General features: G+C 43.7%; 1 protein-coding gene and 2 non-coding genes across 3 annotated transcripts; all 3 read right to left on the reverse strand.

The window, feature by feature from the left end:
- Nucleotides 1-227: 227 nt before the first annotated feature.
- Nucleotides 228-301, reverse strand: TRNAF-AAA (transfer RNA phenylalanine (anticodon AAA)). The gene has a single exon. It is a non-coding gene; the product is annotated as a tRNA-Phe (tRNA).
- A 3,823-nt stretch (nt 302-4,124) lies between these two features.
- On the reverse strand, nt 4,125-4,197 carry TRNAF-GAA (transfer RNA phenylalanine (anticodon GAA)). Its single transcript has one exon. It is a non-coding gene; the product is annotated as a tRNA-Phe (tRNA).
- A 2,034-nt stretch (nt 4,198-6,231) lies between these two features.
- Nucleotides 6,232-8,620, reverse strand: LOC123063184 (probable E3 ubiquitin-protein ligase RHC1A). Its single transcript, XM_044486915.1, has 2 exons — nt 8,300-8,620; nt 6,232-7,425 (listed from the first exon to the last, which is right to left on the reverse strand). Exon 2 carries the CDS (start codon nt 7,368-7,370, stop codon nt 6,501-6,503), a length of 870 nt encoding a protein of 289 aa, XP_044342850.1. The 5' UTR covers nt 7,371-7,425; nt 8,300-8,620; the 3' UTR covers nt 6,232-6,500.
- Between the last annotated feature and the right edge of the window lie 12,891 nt (nt 8,621-21,511).

Below are 21,511 nucleotides of genomic sequence, written 5' to 3' on the forward strand. Positions count from 1 at the left end.
TCTCCAAACATTTCCAGAATGTTCTTGCATATGTCTAGCTCCAACGCTGGGTCTGCTGCTTCCTTTTCTTGCCCTTAAAAAGGGAAGCTTCGACTTTGTGCATCTATATTGTCACAAAGGGTGTAAAACAAAAAAAAGGGTGTCAAACAAAAAGGGTGGGTCGAACACGCGAGTGAAGGGTGTCAAAATCAAAACGATGACGAGTGAAGGAAAGAAAAAGTTGAATTTGCGATGAGCATGGATCGAACACGCGACCTTCAAATCTTTAGTCTGATGCTCTCCCAACTGAGCTATCCACCACCCGGAGGGACGTTTTCCTCGGCAGAACAGCTCCGCCGGAGTCCTAAATTGGTTCTGCCCAGGTTCCGCCTCGAGATGGCGGCGCTTCGTTCCGAAAGCTTCGTTCTGATTTTTTTTCCAGGTCAAAAACACACTATATAGCTAAAGATGGGCACCAGAGACCTGCCAGGGGGCCCACAAGAATGGGGGGCGTGCCTAAGGGGGTAGTGCGCGCCCTCCACCCTTGTGGCTGGCTGGTGGCCCCCCTCTGGTACTTTCTTCGCCCAGTATTTTTTATATATTTCAAAAACATGCTCTGTGAAGTTTCAGGACTTTTGGAGTTGTGCAGAATAGGTGTCTAATATTTGCTCTTTTTCCAGTCCAGAATTCTAGCTGCCGGAATTCTCCCTCTTCGTGTAATATAAAATAAGAGAGAAAAGGCATAAATATTGTGATATAATGTGTAAGAACAGCCAATAATACAATAAATATCAATATAAAAGCATAATGCAAAATGATGTATCAGTGCATCACCCCAGCGTCGAGGGTACACGTGACGTGTTCGTGTGCGAACAGCGGGTACGACTAGCGGTTGGTGCATCGGTTTAAGGGATTTCTATATGGGTGGCGCTTTCTTCCGCCAGTGGCTTGGTTTGTTTTTTCTTGTTTCCCATACCAGCTTGGGGACAGTGATGGGTAGGAGCTCTGTGGGATTCAATATCGGCATGGTGTTTGGTGAAGTAAATAGAAATTTTTTTTATCTCAATTCACGTTAAGATTCTAAAAAATTACCACTTAAAAAGATCGCTGATACATATCGTTTAAAAAAATATTAAACACTGATGACCGATTAGACATTTTTTTTTTTTGATATGGTACCCACTTAAAAAAATCGCTGATACATTCCGGTTTTTTCTGATTTTGTTTTAAAAAACTACACTGATGACCGACCAAAAAAAGGGTAGGATTGCGCGACCTTCAGGTCTTCAGTCTGACGCTCTCCCAACTGAGCTATCCCCGCTTTATGTTTTAAAACTGATTATTAGACTAAAAGGTATGATTACGGATCAGCGTAGGCGTTGTCTTGCTCGGAACGTTTGCGCTCAAATTCTGTTAAACGTCCTTTGTCTTCAATGGTTTGGGCTCACATGGATGTCCTCATCGTATAAGAGGCCCATGATCATACCACTACTTTGCCTTTCAGTCCACCGAGTGTCCGTCACTCTTCTCAAGTCTCAAAAAAGGGGCTAGGAGAACTCCAACACGGATCACCTAAGGTTAGCCATAGTGGGGTAACTTAAGTAGTAACTTAACACATCCCAAGACAATTTTGCTTATATGACAAGTATTTAATAAGGAAAGAGGTGCTTGTGGTAACATAATATGTTACTGTAACATAGTGCTTCCCGAGGCAAAATGAATCTATGAGCTAATAAATGAAATCATCTATGACACTACTACTTAGTTACTTTGCACTATGAAGATAGTGACTTAGACTAGTGTCATATGCATGACACTAGTATAAGTTACTCCCCACTATGACCAGCCTAATGGACGTCCATCCAATAGAAGTCATTATATATAAACGGACATCAATTTTTCGTTAATTTTTGGATTACTTACTACTCCCTCCGTTCTAAAATAAATGACTCAACTTTGTATTAAGTTTAGTAAGAAGTTAGTATAAAGTTGGGTTATCTATTTTGAAACGGAGGAAGTACATAGCAACGGATCAATTCCTAAAACAACTGCTCTAATCTACTAATCCCCTTTCGAGGTGAGGTCGAGGAACCCCGTCCTAGACGGTTCGGCCTCGTCGTCTTTGGCGGTCGGCACGATCAAGATAGAGCTGATGACGGATGCCTCTCCGGCATAATCTTCATGCTGCTTCGGCACGTCGTCGTCCTCCGCCTCTAGCTCCTAAAAGAGGCGGTCACGCTTTGCCTCGTTGACGCGGAGGTGCCACCTCTCACGGCGGACCATGCATGCACTGTGCTAGGACGCAAATACCGCTTTGTTTATGTCCATGATGCCCGGGTTCGCCGCAACCACTGTCACGATGGTAGCGCCGGACGAGCGTTGCGCCACTAGCTAATCCTCCTCCAACCGATGCTCTTCCAGGAGTGCCAGGTTCTATTGTTGCTCCGCCCGCAACAGTCTGAACCCTAGGTATCAACGTGGCGCCACCGCCACTTACGTAGGCGCCTCCTTGTATGCAACCTTCGTCATCGCCGTGGGGTCGCCCAGCTCCTAGCTACGAGCTCGGAGATTGGCGCACCTTAGTGCGGGCGTGGCGTCAGATGTTGTTAACTGGAGCTCAACCCCGATTTTGGCGCAGTGCGCCTGCAACAACTGCCTCCACCACGAACAAACAGTGCCAACCATTGCGACAGCGGACGACTCACGATGATGCAAACTACGTACGGCAGCTCAAACCGTGGGAGAAAGAGCTCGGAGGGGTAGGGTTTTGGGGGCGTGCTCGGTCTACTTTAAATAGCCGGGCTAGGCAGAGCCGCGATGGTTAACAAGGCAGCCAGAGCTATGTGAGTAGATGGAAAAGATTACGCCTAGGCCCGCCCTATATAGGTGACCAGGGCTAGGGTTTACATGACCCTATCCAATCCCACACCTCCATCATCTTGCCTTGTGCGCCAAGATGGTCTTCTGGCTTCCAGCCGAGCCCTCGGGCTGCCTCCTGATGCCGGACTTCCACCAGGCCTCGTGGGTCCCTAGGCCGGCCCACTACCGTACTTCCTAGCCGATGGGCCGCCCTTGATGTAGTGCATCGTCGGTAGTCCCCGAGCATGTCTGGAGTGTGTGATGGATGTGCATTGATTTGTATGCAATTGAGAATCTAAATTTGAGATATGTGATTGCCGTGCAGGACATACGAGGGACAGTCCAGCTGCGTCCGCGGCTATGCTCGGGCATGTCCGCAAATGTATAGGCCTCAGATTTGCCAAGTCGGGTTGTAGATGCTCTTAGCTACCGACTCCACGCCAACACAGGGGGTACAGTAACATGCCCAGATGCTCCAACTCGTTCTTCACGTTTAAGCACCTCCCCCTCCTGGCCGGTACATTTTCCTTTTTCTTCTCCGTTCAATCACTACTATGATTGACTGAATGCATTGGTGGGTGGGGCGCCGGTGGCCAGAACAACTCGAGAACCACTGATTAACTGAAGGCGTGCAGTTGCAGTGCAGCACCGATCATGAGAACTGAAGGCAGTTGATATGCTGTCCTTTTTTCCGCGATTCCGCAAGGAAATTGCTGGTAGAAAAGAAAGAAGGAACCGAGGACTATAGTGTGTACTCCTATATTACGACTTAGTAGAATAGAAAGGGACGGTAGCCGGTAGGGAACCTATCCAGGAATTAATATTGTTTATGATGGAACCAAGACGCGCATGTATTCCCGGCCGGCAACTGGACGCAATTAACTACTGGTAGGATCGACGAGGGCGAGGGAGGACCATCAGCATCAGTTCGCCGATCTAGCTAGCACAGCAGTAGTGTAGTGGACGCCGACGTTTTACACCTCGGCTCGCCGGGACTGCGACCGGCCAGTACTCCATTATTCGGCGAAGAACATGCGTTTTAATCAATACTGTGGTACGTACGCGTACGGCTCACAGGACAGAAGGACAAACATGAGTGAGTGGACGCGTATTATTGTCTCTGATGAGTTTGCTTGACCGACTGCTGCTGGGTCTACCCCTTCCGTTTCCCCCCTTCAAAACCAAGGCTTCGACTCTTCACTGTCACCGTTTTATGGCAGAGTGATCAGCAGTATCGCAAGTCAAATACTGAGATGCTACGTAGACAAACAAAAAATTGATGGATGTGCGGTGAGCGTGGATCGAACACGCGACCTTCAGATCTTCAGTCTGACGCTCTCCCAACTGAGCTATCCCCGCTTTGTGTTTCAAATTAGATTATTTCTTTAATAACTGATAATCACAGATCAGCATGAGCGTTGTCTTTCTTTTTTTGAGTAAAAGCATGGGCGTAGCGAGCAGTACAGTTCGTGTCGCCTGCCCAACATGGGCCTCGCCCAGCCAGCGCAAGCAGAGCTAGGAAGAGAGGGCACGACTTTTTTTCATTTCTTTTTAAAGTTTTAATTTGAGAAAAAAAATCATGAATACACAAAAATATATGTGAATTCAAAAAACGTTCAAACAATGTTATTGAATTAGGAATATGTTCGTGAGTTAAAAGAATGTTCTTAAATTCAAAATTTTACATGAATTCTAAAATTGTTTGGGAATTCTATTTTTTGCAAATTCAAAATATATTCATGAATCTGAAAATGTACATGATTTTTAAAAAAAAATCATGAATTCAGAAATTTTGCAAATTTTAAAAAATGTTACGAATTAAAATATTTGCAAAATTGTAAAAGTTCGTGAATTTGAAAAAAAATAAAGAGGAAAATGAAATAAAATATTGAAAGAAACCCGGAACTAGAAAATAGAAAACAGAAATGAGATTAAAACCGGACGTAAGGTTCGAGAACCTTCCCAAAAATAGATGGAAGGTTCATGAACAAATGTCTTAGTGTGTATGCATTTTCATTGTAGATAAGTGACACCCAATCCCACCTTCACATTGGCACTGTTACTTCATAAAGAGGGGGGGAAATGCAACTGTCAGCAACTTTACGGATTGGCACCATAATGTGACGGTTTGTTCTGAAAAGTACTAAAAAGAATATTTTCTTGAGAAAACTCTCGGTGGTCCTCCACCGGATAACGCCGCTCAGGATGATATAAAATGTATAATATCAGACAAGGAGTGATGATTCTTTAGTAGTACAACGTATCATGCTTGCATCTATGGAGCCAGAACTTCAAAAACGTTCTAAATTTTATGGTGTTCGTGAGATAATCGCGGAGATGACAACTTTGTGTTCAACTACAAGCAAGAGCTGGAAAATATGAGATGAAAGATGGAACTTCAGTGAGCCAACACTTACTCAAGTTAGTTGGGTATTGGCTGGAGGCTTTAGGCCTAAATTTCCACCTGAGTTGGGCACTGATCTTGTCCTCGCATCTCTCCCTCAGAGCTACGATGGCTTTACCATGAATTATTACATGAATGGGATGAACAAGAGTCTGAATGAATATTTCAACATGCTCAAGACCGCAAAAGTTGAAACACAGAAGGACGTTAATCATGTGATGATGGTGACTTGGTGAGCAAAACAACCAACTTCAAGAAGGAAGAAGGGTAAGGCCAAGAAGGGTGTCCGTAAGAACAACACAAATGGAAGGCTTAAAGGTGGTGCGTCCTCTGATGCAGCTGAGGGTCGACCTCCCAATCCAAATACCATGCAGTCACGCACCCACGACCACAGATAGATGGAGGGGGAGGAAGCCCCCCCCCCCCCCCCCCCGCACCTGAGGCGGGGAGGGAGGGGAGGGCCAACGATGAGGGTGGGAAGGACGGGTAGGAGGGGGGTGGCCGACGGCATCTGAGCGGCCGACGCCGATGGAAGCCGGTGGACTATCACAAGAGCAATCGGGCATGACTACTTTTTTTCATGTCAGCTCGAGGATCCACTAGTATGAGATCCCACCGTAATTTTAGCTTGTACTAATAACAAATATCAAGTCAATACCATGTCAACCCACTAATATCAACTATTGTCAAAAACACTCTTACATTATAGGACGAAGGGAGTGCCTATCTATGTGGGCAAGTGTTTGTCTTCGGTATTTTTATAATCATACTTGCTACCATTGATGGATATCTTGAAATTTCAAGGTGCAACAATCAACAGGTTTCTCAGGCGTCAGATTTTTTTTAAAAAAAACTTTTATTTTTTTATTTTACTGTTCTAACGGGTGCGCTTGAAACCATGTTCCAAAAATTCCTGTACAGCAACAAATAAACAAATTTGCTACGTATGTGTTATGCAGCAACAACAAAACAACCAATACAGCAGAGAATAAATACCCGACCTCTCACCCCCAAAAAGTTTATATTGAAATCTCAAATAAGAAGTTTATACTGACTTGTGTAAAAGCAAACAAGATCAGCTGCTATGAAATTTAGCAAGATAGATGACTATATACTTGCAAGGAAATCCATTTTGTGGGGCGACTATAACAAGCCATACATTACATATTGGGTGTAAGACGCGACACACATAAATCCCATTTGATCAGCATCTTCACTAAAATAGCATTGTGAACTCCAACCAGGTAACCAAACTAATCTAACGAGAACCAGTGCTAGAACTTGATGAGCGGAAAGGCCATAGGAACGAGAACGGATTCCTTCTCCTCTGACGCCCACTGGTTCTTCCACTGCTACTTGAGCTGCTTGAACTGTCATTTTGGTTGGTTGATCTTGAGCGTGAGCAGCTAGCACCACTAGAGCTCTGTGTTGGCAGCTCATATCGGCACACAGGGCAGGAATTGTGTTGTTCTAGCCAAGGAAGTATGCAATCAGAGTGGTATAAATGCTTGCATGGCATCTCTCTTGCTTCTGATCCCAGTTCAAACTTGTCCTTGCAGACAGGGCAATGCGAGTCTCCAGTGAGATGCCTGGCAGTGATCCTAACACTAGGCATGGCATCAATAGATGACTGAGAGGCAGGTGGTGGCCCTCGACGATCATTATGAGTCAACTGCTCAATCAGATCTTCTAATCCAGGCCCAACAAAGTAATCTGCAACATCTGCCCTCCGCATGCCAACACCACGGCGTCCATTGACGAAAACGTCGAAACCATTATTGGCCTCTGAGAGATGACCGGGGAGCTGGCCACGGAAGAGCAACCATGGCCCCGAACCAAATTCCATCTCCAGTTCAGATAATATGCTTGGCCTTCCTCTTACATCAGCCTCTCGATTCATGCTCCCCATTCCATGTCGCATCACGGTAGACATTGCCTCCATGATCCCGAACCTTGGGTCACGATGAAAATCACTATACATCCCAACAAATTGGCTCATGAGAGCATCGACATCATCCATTTCAGCCACAAAGCCAGCATCACAGTAAGGGCACTCCATCTCCCGTCCACGCGGCCTAACCCGCTGTCTACACTGGAAGCACCAATATGTCTGCCGACCTCCTGACATTTCTTCAGGTGTACTGCTTCACAAATAGACCAAAAGGAAGCGGATCTCCTCAGATCTGCAAAATAGACATAATAGCCAAGAGCTCAGCAACAAATTTCAAACGTGACTTGCACAATCACACTAGACTGCATACACAACCTTCCACACGATTATCCCAACATGGATAAGTGAAAAGATGAAAACAGTAGGGGCATGTACATGGTCCAAGATCAGTCCAAACAAGCGAACTGCGTACTCGAGGACTTCTTAACATTGTGCAGCAGATTATAATACTACACTATGTCTAGATCATTTTACCTTGCTTAAAAAGTTGTTCCAACAAAGATAAGACAAAACTCGGAAGACAAAAACCATAGGGACCTTCACAGTCGAAGATCAGTCCAACCAACTGAAAGGGATACATAGGATCCAAAAAAAATCATCAGCACACAATACTACACTAAGGCCCTGCTTGGACACCATGTAAATATATGCAGCTGTATTAAAGATACAGGGGTATTTTACTGGCCACAGATGAAACCATTTCCCGTGTAAAGAAAAAGAAAAACTTTCGGGACTTGTTTGGATAGCACACAAGTATATTCCACAAACACGCATCTGCGACTACGTACATGCAGCAGCAACTCCAGAATCAATTCTTACAACTTGTAAACAGTCACACCACAGATGTAAATTACACACAAGCCCACATGTCTTGCACATAAACATCAATTTGGGACGCATAAACTAGAAATCATTTGATCAAAATACCAATTTTGACATGGAAGAAACAAAGTTTCCAGTGTGCCAGATCAACTACAAGACGAAGCTGAGACCCAGCTGATGCAAGAAGGGTTTGTTTGTGGGCGCTCACGCCAAGCACCTTTGCCACATACTACAAGAATTAAACAGGACACGGAGATCCACGGACAATACGATTGGACTTTTACCTTGGGGCCTTGGGTGTCCTGATCGGCGGCGGCAAGGCTGAAACCTAGGTGGCCCGTGGGAGAGGAGAGGACACGGGGTGCGCAGCGCCGGGGAGATCCCGCGAGTTCGGCCGCCGCACTCGTCGCGCTCCTGTCACTCCTGGAGCTGGATCTGAGAGGGATGGGGGGAAGGGCAGGGGAGGAGGATCCCCGCGAAAAAGAAAGAAAGAAAGAAAGAAAGAAAAACAGGGGAGGAGGAGGGAGAAAGGCGGGCGGGGTAGATGCAGAGCTTCTCAATCTGTGCCGTTCGGGTGTGGATAGTGGTCGATACTCAAGGGCCAGGGCATCGATCCTGGGTTCGCCGGGAGTACAATGATGGCCGGCATGTGTGGGTCCGTGGCTATGGGTGTCAGGGTGGAGGAATGGCATCTTGCGCTTTTTTAATCGTGGGTTGGGAGGGTGCGGATGCTGCGTGTCGGGACGCTGGGTTGATAGGGCATCTCGGCCCCCAACGTTTAGATCGAGGTGTTTGAACTTTTTTTTCCATCCAACACGGTGTTGTACACGTCTGTGAACGCGTCCGTGCATTCGAATTCTCGCAAACCGGCCATAATCCGGGGAAGGCACGCGGGCGTCTGGATTTTCGTCACGTAGAACTCCGACACTCTGACCCGTTTAAATCTCTTTTTTTATATCATTCTTTTTTTGGCTCCGTCCCTCTCTTTTTGTTCTATATATCGCACCCTTCTAATCCGATGCCGCCACTTATCACTCCGGTCAGCCCACCAACGCATCTGGCCGTCTTGGACTATGTCGTTGCCCCCCCCCCCCCCCCCCCAATCAACCCCGAATTTGTCTGCAGCCAGGTATTGTTCATATTTGTGACAAGCCGTCTTAATAGGGATGATATATACACTACTTATATCGATAAGGAATTTCTTTTTTTTCCGAGAGCTCATTCGGAAAGAACTTCAAAGTTAAGCATGCTTAGCTTTAAGCAATTTCAGGACGGGTGACCGACTGGAAAGTTGATCTCAGATGCGCACAACTGAGGAGAAAGTGTGTATGAAAGACTAGTGTTGATCTGTGGGGCTAGTCTACATCCCACCAGGAGTTACGGCCAGTAACCGACGGCTGTGTCCGGGGCGTTACAATACCCCTCCCCCGTTCGACGTTGTCCATGCCGGACGTCATGCCTAACAAGTGTCCGACAAATGTCATTGAGCTTTTTACGTTCTCATTGTTTCTTTGGAGCAAGCACAATGATGAGGGATTCGGTGACGGAAGACGCACTACTAGGGAAAACCTTATACACAGAATCTTAGCAACAACGCGAGTCAGGAAGAGGCGCTACTGCTAATTAGCAGTAGCGCGGGCCTCAAACAGGCGTCCGCGCTACTGCTACCAACTTAGCAGTAGCGCGGCTCGGTAGAACCACGCTGCTATTAAAATTGCCTGTGACGATCAAATCTGCACATGGCGCCCCGTAAAAAGTCAGAGGAGATAGAGACGGAGACAGAGGCGCGGGAGAAGAAGGGCAAAAAAGTAAAGGAAGATGATTATTGTCCCCCTTCTTGCTTCGCCTTAAGTCCGGATGAGATCGATCAATTCTTCAAGTGCCTTACCGGAATCAAAGTTAGTTCCGGAATCAATTCTTCAAGTGCCTTACCGGAATCAAAGTTAGTTCCGGTTACTGTGGCAAGATAAGCAGATATCTAGACACGAAGAAGAAAAGGTTTAGCGGGATGAAGTCCCATGACTGTCATGTGATGATGACGCATATACTACCTGTTGCCCTTAGAGGGATAATGGACAAGCACGTCCATGACACGCTTATTGGTCTCTGCAACTTTTTCGACGTCATCTCTAGAAAGTCGATCAGTGTGAAGCAGCTCCGAAGGCTACAGAAAGAGATCGTTGTGATACTAAATGAGCTTGAGATGTACTTCCCGCCCGCGTTCTTTGATGTCATGGTGCATCTGTGTGTTCATATTGTGGACGACATAATAGACCTGGGGCCGTCATTCCTGCACAACATGATGACGTTCGAGAGGATGAATGGGATCATCAAAGGATTCATTCGTAACATGTCCCGTCTGGATGGAAGCATCGTCCAGGGCTATCTTACACAAGAGTGCATCTCTTTCTGCGAGAATTTTCTCTATGGCGCAGACCGGCCGCTTGGTGTTGGATTGCCCGTTAACAAGCATGTTGGGAGGCTCGAAGGAGAAGGTCACTTCAAAGATCACAGGGAACTGCATGTGGCCTACTCAGATCGATGCAACGACTTTGACAGAGCAAACTTGATAGTACTACAACACCTACACCAGGTAGATCCTTTCGCGACACTGCACAAAGAAATATCGCAAAGAAGTATCGTGACCGAGGGGTATGCATGACGGACACCAAAGTTACTAGAGAGCACAACTCCACTTTCCTGCATTGGTTCAAAGAGCATATTATTGCTAATCCCCCGGAAGAGGGCTCTAAGGACAGATTGCTCATATATGCCTTAACACATGGCCCCTCGCCCAACCTCATCACCTATTAGGCATACGATATCAACGGATACACGTTCTACACGGAGGCCAAAGATATGGACAATGATGATCAAAACTTAGGGGTGACGATGGAATGCATGACCGGCAGCGACAACGACGCAACTGAGAGATTTTACGGAAGGGTCGAGGAGATCTGGGAGCTTGACTACTTTGGACTGCACAATGCAACGATGTTCCGTGTGAGATGGGCTAAGAATGTCGAAAGAAAAAACCGGTATTTCACTACCATGACTATACCCGACGCCAAGAGCGCTACCGTAAATGCTATTGCAAAAACGAGCCATGGGTACACGCTAAGCACGTGATACAATGCTTCTTCATAACCGACCCGTGCAATCCCAGCCGTGTTGTTGTGAGGAGAGGCAAAAGGAACACCATTGGAATGGATGGAGTCGCCAACGAGGAAGACTACGACCAGTACGACAACCCAATGAGAGAAGATGACGATGACGATGAAGTATACGCCAAAAGAAGAATCAATACTACATTACCTAAGAAATATCGTACTCCATGGAAAAGGAAAAGTCACAATGAGGGGCTCAATTATTCTTCAACGAACAAGAAGGGAAAGAAGCTCACTCAGAAACAAAAACGTCGACGCTGAGAAACTGCTAACGGTCAAATGGTGTAATATATATGTTCCTATTTTGTATACATACTTAACCGTCAAATGATGCAATATATATCTCCTAAGTTATATACATTGTATCACCTTCCTATTTTGTATACATACTTAACCGTCAAAAGAAAACGAAGAAAAGAAAAGGAAGAGAAAATAAAGGAAAAGAAAATCGAAGAAACAAACAGGAAACTGCTATAGGTACTAGTTATAGCAGTAGCGCTTTTCTAAAAAAGAGCTATAGCTAGTCAACATAGCAGTAGCTCCCTTCGGAAAAACACGCTATAGGTACTGGTTATAGCATTAGCGCTTCTTGTCGAAACGCGCTATAGCTAAATTAGCTATAACACATTTTTCAGAAATATGCTACTGCTATGTTGACTTAACCCCCCAGCGGGCTTCCCACCCTGCTTCTTCCCCCAAATCCCCACTCTCTCTTCTCCCCTTCGTCTCCGCCGGAGCCCGTGCCCTCGCCCCCGACCCCATGACCCCGCCAACCTCGCCCTTGCCCCCGACCCCGGCGCGCCACGCCTCCCTCCTCTGCTTCCTACCCACCCATCATCGGCTGTCGTCAGGCCTGCCTCCTCGCCCCTGCACCCTCTGTAAGCCCCCACCGCTCCTCCTCTCTCTGCTAGTTAGGGTTCTTCGGTTAATTTACTTAGGTTTTAGTTAGGGCAGTAGATTAATTAGGTTATCTATTTAGTTATGAATTTAGCTAGGTATCAAACTAGTAGGTTAATTTGGCTATATTATGAACCCTAGGTGCAATTTGAACCCTAGTTAGTATGAACCTTAGTTAGGATTAACCCTAGTTAGTATGAACCCTAGGTTTCAAACTAGGACAGAAATTTAGGGTTAGGTGTTTTAGGTGTAGTTAAAAGAAAAAACAGAATTGATTATATAGGTTTCTTGCATTTTTTAGTTTAAGCAATTGTTGCTATTTAATTTTTTTAGTTTCAAATTTAGGTAGGCTGAATTTAGTTTCAAATATTGTGAAGAAAAATGACTTCTTGCATTTTTCTTCAAGTTCTATATTTTTATTCCTTTTATATGCAAATTTGATGTGGACATGTGATATGTGGACATGTGATGTTTTGGACATGTCATATTTGAAAAATGATGATTATGTGCAGGGTAAATGGTCCGAGTGGCCTATGTTTCGCCGGAATGTTGATTCATTTTCGTTCTGGTGAATTTCAGGCGCTCGATATGTCCACTTTTTAGAAAAGGTCATGCCGAAATTTCCCGTGAATTTTGGCATGAGTTGTGCTAGAAAGTAGGCATATCGAGTGCCGGGATTTGTTGGGAAACGGCGTTCCGGAAAACACAGATCTTTTTTATGTCATTTTTCATTTTATTATAGTTTTAGAATTAAACGAGGAGACTTAATCATAGGAAACATGTCGAACAACGAAGAAACCGGGCCTTCTGACCAAGATGCAGACGAGATGGATTATGAGGGTGAACAACAGTACCTTGACTTTTTGTATGCTAAGCAGAGTCAAGGTTTGCAGGTCGGCCTCGATGATGGTACTGACATCAACATCGACACCGACGGCGCCGACACCGATGGCGGCGCCGACACCGGCGGGGAAGGTACCGGCACCGAAGCCACTACCAAAAAGAAGAAGAAGAAGCAGAAGAAGTAGAGGATACGAAAACCTAACAAACTCGGCATCGGACGACCGATGATCACAAAGATGGCCCCTAGCAAGTTTGAGCCATTAGAGCCGGAAGAACCTCGCAAGTGCTATGGGAACCAAGTAGGATGCATCCTACGGGAATGCGCGAGCATCAACGACGATGACTTAAGGAGTAAAGAACATTTGAGGTAGGTTCTCCTGATGAAGTTACACAAGAGATTCAAGTTCCCCGACAGGGATGATAGCATAGAACAACCATGGGATGATCTGAAGATGAAAAAGATTAACAACCACGCCATGGGCATGTTCATCAATGATTTGGCCTCTTGGAAAGGGAGGGTGAAAGGAGCTATTGAGGCTGAGGAACCCCTGTCCAAGATTCTGGAGGAAAATCCGGCACTTACGGAAGAGGAGTTCGAAAATTTCAAGGACACTTGCGCTACCGAGGCATCAAGGCTAAGGCTGTGAAATTCAAGAGCCCTCAGCAAAGGAACATGGGGAAGCATCGCCTCGGAAGCCGTGGCTACCTTGTGTAGGAGATATGCCCTAGAGGCAATAATAAATGTTATTGATTATCTCCCTGTTCATAATTAGGTTTATGTTCCATGCTATAACTGCTATGGTTCCTGAGTCTGCAAATAAAATGAGGCTCGGAGGAAGGCTCATATGCATGTGTGGAATAATAAATGATAAAATGTATTCTTAGTCTGGCCTCTAAGACTAGCTCAAGTGTTGCATGATGGTTCTGTTTTCCTGATCATGGGCATGTTTATGCCAACAATTTTGAGGGCACAATGTTAGAAGAACATTTGTGTTGAATCGACCCGATTGATGTTATGCTATGAGATACATTCGTCAGAAGTTAATGGTAAATAACACAGAGATGGTTAACGTTTGCATGATTCCTTAGACCATGAGAGTATCGAGTTTGTTCATGCTTGCTTCATGAACTTTGGGGTTTGTTAAACGTCATCCGTAAATGGGTGGCTATTACGGCGGCTTACGGGTTCATGGAAAAGTATGTCAAGTAACTTAATAGCTCAAGATTGGGATTTGCTCCTCCGACTATGGAGAGATATCTCTGGGCCCTCTCGGTGTTACGGTATCCATCATCGTCTGGCCAAACACTTTGTGATTTGATCACAGGGATGCCGGAACACAGAAATGAGAAAAGAGAACAATACCGGTAATGAGGTAACTAGCATAGTGGACAAGTTGTTGATCCACGGGAATGCCAACATGTCTCACCTCGGGTATTTGTAACATATCGCGAAGCAACAAGAATAGCACACGGCAGTTGGAGGTTCACTCGAATATTCATTCGTGTGGGTATAGGGGTCAATATGGGTGTCCACGGCTCCGATGTTGATCATTGATTGGAAAGGGTTCCAGTCATGTCTATACTTCACCGAACCTATAGGGTCACACGCTTAAGGGTCATCTATCTATTGAATACTAGACAAGGAGTCTGAGAGAAAATCACCGAAAAAGTTTCGGACACCGGAAAAGTTTCGGACAGCGGAATTGTACCGCAGAGAAAGGTCATCAGATAAGTTTCGATGATACCGAAAAGTTGTTTCGGGATATACCATTAAGTCAAATTGGTTTCGGCACATGCCTGATAATTCTTGGAGGATGCCAGAATCATTCTGGAAGCTTTTTGGAATTTTTTGGGATAAAAACCGGAAATGTTCCGGAGCTGCCAGTACCATTTTGGTTGTTTTTCGCAGATGAAATTTACTTATCTGAAATTGTTTCGGAACGAATCCAAAATCATTTTAGTGGGTACTGGAATTATTCTAAGACCCACAAAAATATTTTCGGATTTAATGGACGCGAAAAATTGTCTTCATGAATAGTGAAAACGCATTCTTGTTTGCTTTTCGCAGATGAAAATCACTAAACTGAAATTGTTTCAGAACGCGTTGAAAATAGTTTTAGTGGGTACTGGAAATGTTCTGAGCCCACATAAATATTTTCAGTTCGAACAGACGCTGAAAAATGTCGTCATGAATAGTGAAAGTGCTTTTTGCTTGGCTTCTTGGAGAAGCCACCTTTAGGGCCTTTTTGGTATTTCCCCCCTTGGCTTCTTGGAGAAGCCACCCTTGGGCTTGGCCTATAAATAGGGGTGGAGGGGGATGCCTAAAGGATGATCCCTTGCTCTCATACACATGCCATGCATTATCTGGCTTCTTCTCTCCCTCCCACGAAAAGAGTTTCGTAGAGCCGTAAGGTTGTCTGGGTTCCGGCAGGAACTAGTTCTGGACGGCGAAGCCCTGCCGGATAGATGACACCGTATGTGTGCAACCCCGTAGAGAGGTCGTAGTTTCGATCCTTTTGCCCGAGGGGCTGTTTTGAGAGTGCCTCCCGAAGGGCTGTCCAAGTGACGGTCCGAGTTTTGTGAATCCTCCCGAAGGGCTGTCCGAGTGACCGTCCTAGTTTTGAGGGTCCTCCTGAAGGGCTGTCCGCGACACCGTCCGAGGGACTGTCTGACCGCCTCCCGGAGGGCTGTCCGTGGGGCGGATGAGGGTATACATCCTCGCGGTTGGGAGGTTGTAAATCCTAGCTGCGGGGATCTGCACCGCCGTTCGTCATCGACTCTACTTCCGCTGCGCTACGAGTCGGTAACGAAAAGGATCAAACCATGTATGAAGTCTCCATAGTGGTCCTGGGCTGGTGCGTAGGTTGGAATATTTTTGTTTTCTGCTGCGTTACCCTACAGTGGCATCAAGAGCCGTGCTATGCGTAGATGCAGGTTTCGATCTAGAATACATGGAGATGTATGGGTATTACATAATATAATTAGGTAGTAGATGAGATCTATTGCTGAAAATTATTTATGCGGGTGACAGATGAAATCTGTTACCCGACGTTTTTGTTGCTTCCCTAGAATTTGCGTTTGCTCAATCTCGAGACAGCATGGTGGAATTTGACAAAGTTCTGGCAATCCGTGATCCTGATTGATCATGGAAGTGCTATCAGTTCTTTGGGTTCCGCCATAGTCAAAAGAAAGATGAAATTCGCAGATGAAAGGGCATTGCAGATATGATCTGCACGGGGGTCATGCGTATGACGAAGTTTAGTATGGGGCTCGAGATTTAATTATCTCGTGTTTCATACACCCTGAGATGTTAATCTAGCAACTTGAATAATCATACTTGATGATAAAACGTTGGTAGCTGCGGTTTAAGTCAAAACCTTAGACGCCACGAAAATAAAATTTTGCATAAACCGATTAGAGGCGTCTAACTTGGTTTTGCAGGATGTGCATGTGATGTGGTATAGCAGTGCTCATAATAATTTGATTATGTATGAGATGGCTATATGATGTAAATTGATTAACATGACCTGTGTGTCATGATTCGGCATGATGGCTGGAGCCATATGGTTACACTTTAAATGACCTGCATGTCAACCTTGTTGTAATGCATTATTTTATTAGCTATAGAGATAGCAATATTATGTGGTGCATCGACAAGGTGGTGGCAATCTTCGCGAAGGTGAACACCGATGCGAGTGCCGAAGACGAAGAAATGAAAGACTTCTCCGTCAGAAAGGGCTATACCATATCATGCTAATTATGAATTGCCTGAGATGTTTATCCCTTTGATGTACCCTTCTTGATTGCGCCGTAGTCGCTTTTTTATTAGGGTGATCTCTCATAAAAATATCAAGTAGTTAGTGTTCTCCCAAGTGTAGCACCGTCACGACACCTATCTTTTTGGGGTGCGCCGTGTCACACGGGTACGAACGATTAGAGAAGTGTGAGGCGAGTGAGTTGAGACCTCGCAGCGAGATCACTTGGTTGTCTTGACATTCAGGCATGACCGTCATGAGCTCGGAACACACACACGAAAGATGAACAAGAGTCACATAGAGATGTGATTGGCAAGTTGGCCTACCGGTTGAGATTTTCGTCATCAGTGGTGTTACACCAATGGCGTTGAATTAAAATGCGGATCTTGAATCACTCACGATCAATTATGAGAGATATTGATTTGAGTGGGAGCGCACTGTTGAATTAACTTGTTTAATTCTTAGTGCAATTAATTGTGAACATTGTCCAAAGTGTTATTTGCCTAATAGTTATAGAATAATGGCTCGCGTTTCCACCCTCCCTATTAAAATTGAATAGCTGTTAAATATCTGGTTAAAACTTTACAGTTGGTAACGTAATGTGAGGATTGTCCTCAAGAGTGCCGAGAAGGACTTTGTCCTATTGCATGCTTTCTGTATCCTCCCGCTAATGCTATGGATCATGCGACTCTCGTCCTTCGATCCAAAAGCTAGAATTCTGTTACGGTCAAGTGAAATATGTTTGCTTCCATGAAACCCAAACTTCGAAAGTTGGGATAGTTATATGATATTCATGGAACTGAAAATTATTTTCAGATACAAACAAAGTAATGTTTGTTTGCAAGTATTAGTAAAAGTGTTTACTATGCATTTGACTGTTGGGAAAGGGATCCAGAAGAACGCCTGTCATATAATGAAAGGTGAATAAAACAACAACTTACAGAGAAAGGAAGTGTCCAAAGGGTGTTAGTATGACTTACACGCCTAGGAAGTCCGGGGCTAACGCCACTCTTAAGTTGGGTGCTTCTTTTGCGAGTAGGAGAAATACTAAAAGTTAAACTGTTAGAAGTATAAAGGCAAATAGAAAGAAGACTGAAATATCCAGCTCATGTATGAATGTCATACAAGTTTTTGATGTATAGAAGGCTGGTCAAAGATATAGTCCTTGGGAATTATGATTAAATTGTTGATCACTGATTCTTGGGTATTGTGAGTTAAATCACAAAGATACCCGCTCGATTGCATTCTGTTGCAACTCGATGTAAGAACTACTATGGCCTAAAAGACTAGCCAGAAATGAGGTTTAGGTATACACAGGGAACATAGTAAATGTCACTATACCTTCCATCGGTGTATTACCGTCTGTATTTATTTTCATAATTCATTTAGAGTTTTACACACTCTAGCTCATTGCATAAGGTATCTTGCAAGAAGGTTGTTCATAAGAGAACTTTTAATGTTCGATGTTATGAATAACATAAGGGTCATACTTTCATTATGAATGAGATGTATGTTATGAATATTGATAATAATACATTACCTCTGGGTTTACTTTCTTGTTTCATTTTAGAGTTTCATACACTCTAGCCCATTGCACAATGTTTGTTGCAAAAGAGTTGTTCACAAAAGGAACAATTGTTGTTCAGTATTATGAATAACATGAAGGGCCATACTTCCATCCAAGATGGGATGTATGTTATGAATATTGATGGTAATATGATACATCCATAACACTGACGCTAAATGTCGCAAGACTAAAAGAATACCACACAAGTGTGGCACTGCATTTGGTCACATTGGAGAAACCCACATGGAAAATTCCATTATGATGGATTTTGAAGTCATTTGATTTTGAATCGCCTGACACTTGCAACTTTCCTCCGAAAAGTGAAGTGACTGAAATACCGTTCACAGGCCATAAGGAACGAGTAAAAAACTTATTGGTGATCATACATTTGATGTGTGTAGTCCGATATAGGTTGTTAGTAGTGGATTTATCTATCTTCAGAAATGACTCAAGTAGATATCTGGATATTTACTTGATGAGACGTAAGTCTGGATCTTTTGAAATCATTTGAAAGGTTTTTAAAAATTAAGTAGAAGTTATTGTAACAAGAAAATTATATTTCTACAATTCAATTACAGAAAGGAATATTTGAGTTACAAGTTTAGCGAATGTCTGATGAGTTGTGAAAGGGGTTTCATAACTTGCACTTCCCGGAACACCACTGCAAAGTGGAAAGTCTGTGAATATGTAATCAAACCATTTATGACATGGTAAGATCAAAGATGACATAAATAAATTTGCCATTATCCTTTTTAAAAGAGTGATGCTTTAGAGACTGCAGCTTTTACACTGAAAAGAGCTCCATCGGGTCTGTTGAAATGACACCATGGTATGGTACGCCCAACCATGTTATATCTTTTCTTAACATTTGGAATATGGGGTTTGTGTAAAGGTTACAAACCTATTCCAAATCAGACAAGTGCTACTTTGTAGGTTATCCCAAGCAATTGGGTATTCCTCCCTCACTATACCGAGGCAAATAGTTTTGCCACGAAACGGTATGCTTTTAAAGAGAATGGTTCTTTCAAAAAGGGTGAGTGGGAGGACAGTGCAAACTCGACAAGATAATAGTATCTTCGTCATCAGATCAAAGGAAAGGAACCTTGGAAGTAATTCTAGAGTTTCCTGCTGCGACTGATACGAAAGTCTCTACAATAAAATGTATGGACTTCGGTCGAACTTGCAGCTGAACCACGTAGGCAAAACTCGTGCAAACCTCTCAGGTGCGCAAACGAGATATTGTTGTTAGACAACAATATACCTACGATACACAAGGAAGCGTTGATGGGCCCTGACTCCAGAATTGGCTAAATGCAAATACAACCCAAGTTAGTTTCCATATAAGTGATTCAAGATTAAAACCTTGATACACCTTTCGGAAGACTTAGAGTCTATCGAATATTTATGGAACTTAAAACTGGTAACGGATAAAAATGTTTTATCCATTAAGCTCGACTTGTTGCAATAACAAGTTCAAGGAGTTGACTACAATGAGATTGTCTCACCGTAGAGATGCTTAAAGTCGGTTCGGGTTGAACTAGCAATTAATACATATTTCAATCTTGAGATATGATACATGGATAACAAAAGGATTTCCATCTGATGGAAATGAAACCTAGGACTTGTATGTGATACAGTCCAAAGTAATTTGTCGATCCAAAGGATGCTAGTAGGTATGCAAACTTCAGAGTTCCAGCGATGGACAGAAGAGAGCAAAATGGAGTTGGAATCTTCGTGTTTTGATGAAATGGTCAAAAGGGGGTTTTGACTTCATCAATGGGTAATGAAGATGCTTGTAATTCAAGAAAGTAAGTGGGAGCGCAATAATATTTCTAAAAACCTTGTGTGCTTGACACATTGGTAATTGGAAATAAATTCCTTGACACAAATTAGGACTTCATTTGAAAATAGTTTTTCGATGAAGTTCTTAGGCTAAATAGCCTCAATATTAGGCATGATGATCTATGGAGATAGATTTACCTAATGGGGCTAAGCAATGAATACATATTGACAAGATGCTAAAACCTTTTAGCATTTAAAACGCCAAGGAGTGATTCTTGCCTAAGTCACATGGAAAGAGTTTTTACAAGACTCGGTGTCCCAAAACACTGATGAGTAAAATACATGATGGAGATTCCACACACCTTCGTGTTTTGGATTAATCATGTATTCCATGGTATGTAAAACAACCAGATATGTCCGATACTCCAAAGGTGTTGTGAGTATAGATACCAAAGTGGTCAAAAGTACTGATCATAGGACAACAGTGAAAGATGTCATTTAGTACCAGAGTAGTACTGATGACATGTTTTCTCGCAAGCAGAGATTATGAAAGTGCTTGTTGTAAGTAATTACATCGATACAGTCTTCATCAATGCTCCATGCGATTTTCGATTTAAATTAAGGGTTTTTTTGTGTGATACACAATATGGTGGCACGGTAGTTTGAAATTGTTCCAAACAATATACTGTGGCAATTTCTATAACAAGGGCTAAGTATGTTGACACTTTAGAAGCGACAAACAAGATATTGAATCATATAGTTCATTCATAAACTTAGTATGGTTCCAAGATGGCTTTTGTCAATGGGACACTACTGCAGGTAGTTGCTCCATAACTCAGTCTGAGGAATCCAGGTTCGACCTGTGATTCACATACATACAAAGCCAAGTCCACACAAAATATGAATTTTGTGAAAGCGTGAAAACGCTAGGATATGCAAAGATACACATGGAGCTGAAGTCGTCAGATCCGTTGGACATCAGGCTATACAACGAGCGAAGCAAATTTACACCAGTGTGCCACAGGTGTAAAGTGCATTAGCATTAACTAGATTATTGACTCTAGTGCAAGTGGGAGTCTGTAGGAGATATGCCCTAGAGGCAATAATAAATGTTATTGATTATCTCCCTGTTCATAATTAGGTTTAGGTTCCATGCTATAACTGCTATGGTTCCCGAGTCTGCAAATAAAATGAGGCTCGGAGGAAGGCTCATATGCACGTGTGGAATAATAAACGATAAAATGTATTCTTAGTCTGGCCTCTAAGACTAGCTCAAGTGTTGCATGATGGTTCTGTTTTCCTGATCATGGGCATGTCTATGCCAACAATTTTGAGGGCACAATGTTAGCAGAACATTTGTGTTGAATCGACCCGATTGATGTTATGCTATGAGATACATTCGTCAGAAGTTAATGGTAAATAACACAGAGACGGTTAACGTTTGCATGATTCCTTAGACCATGAGAGTATCGAGTTTCTTCATGC

Source organism: Triticum aestivum, chromosome 3A, assembly GCF_018294505.1.
Source record: "Triticum aestivum cultivar Chinese Spring chromosome 3A, IWGSC CS RefSeq v2.1, whole genome shotgun sequence".
Taxonomy (NCBI): Eukaryota; Viridiplantae; Streptophyta; class Magnoliopsida; order Poales; family Poaceae; genus Triticum; species Triticum aestivum.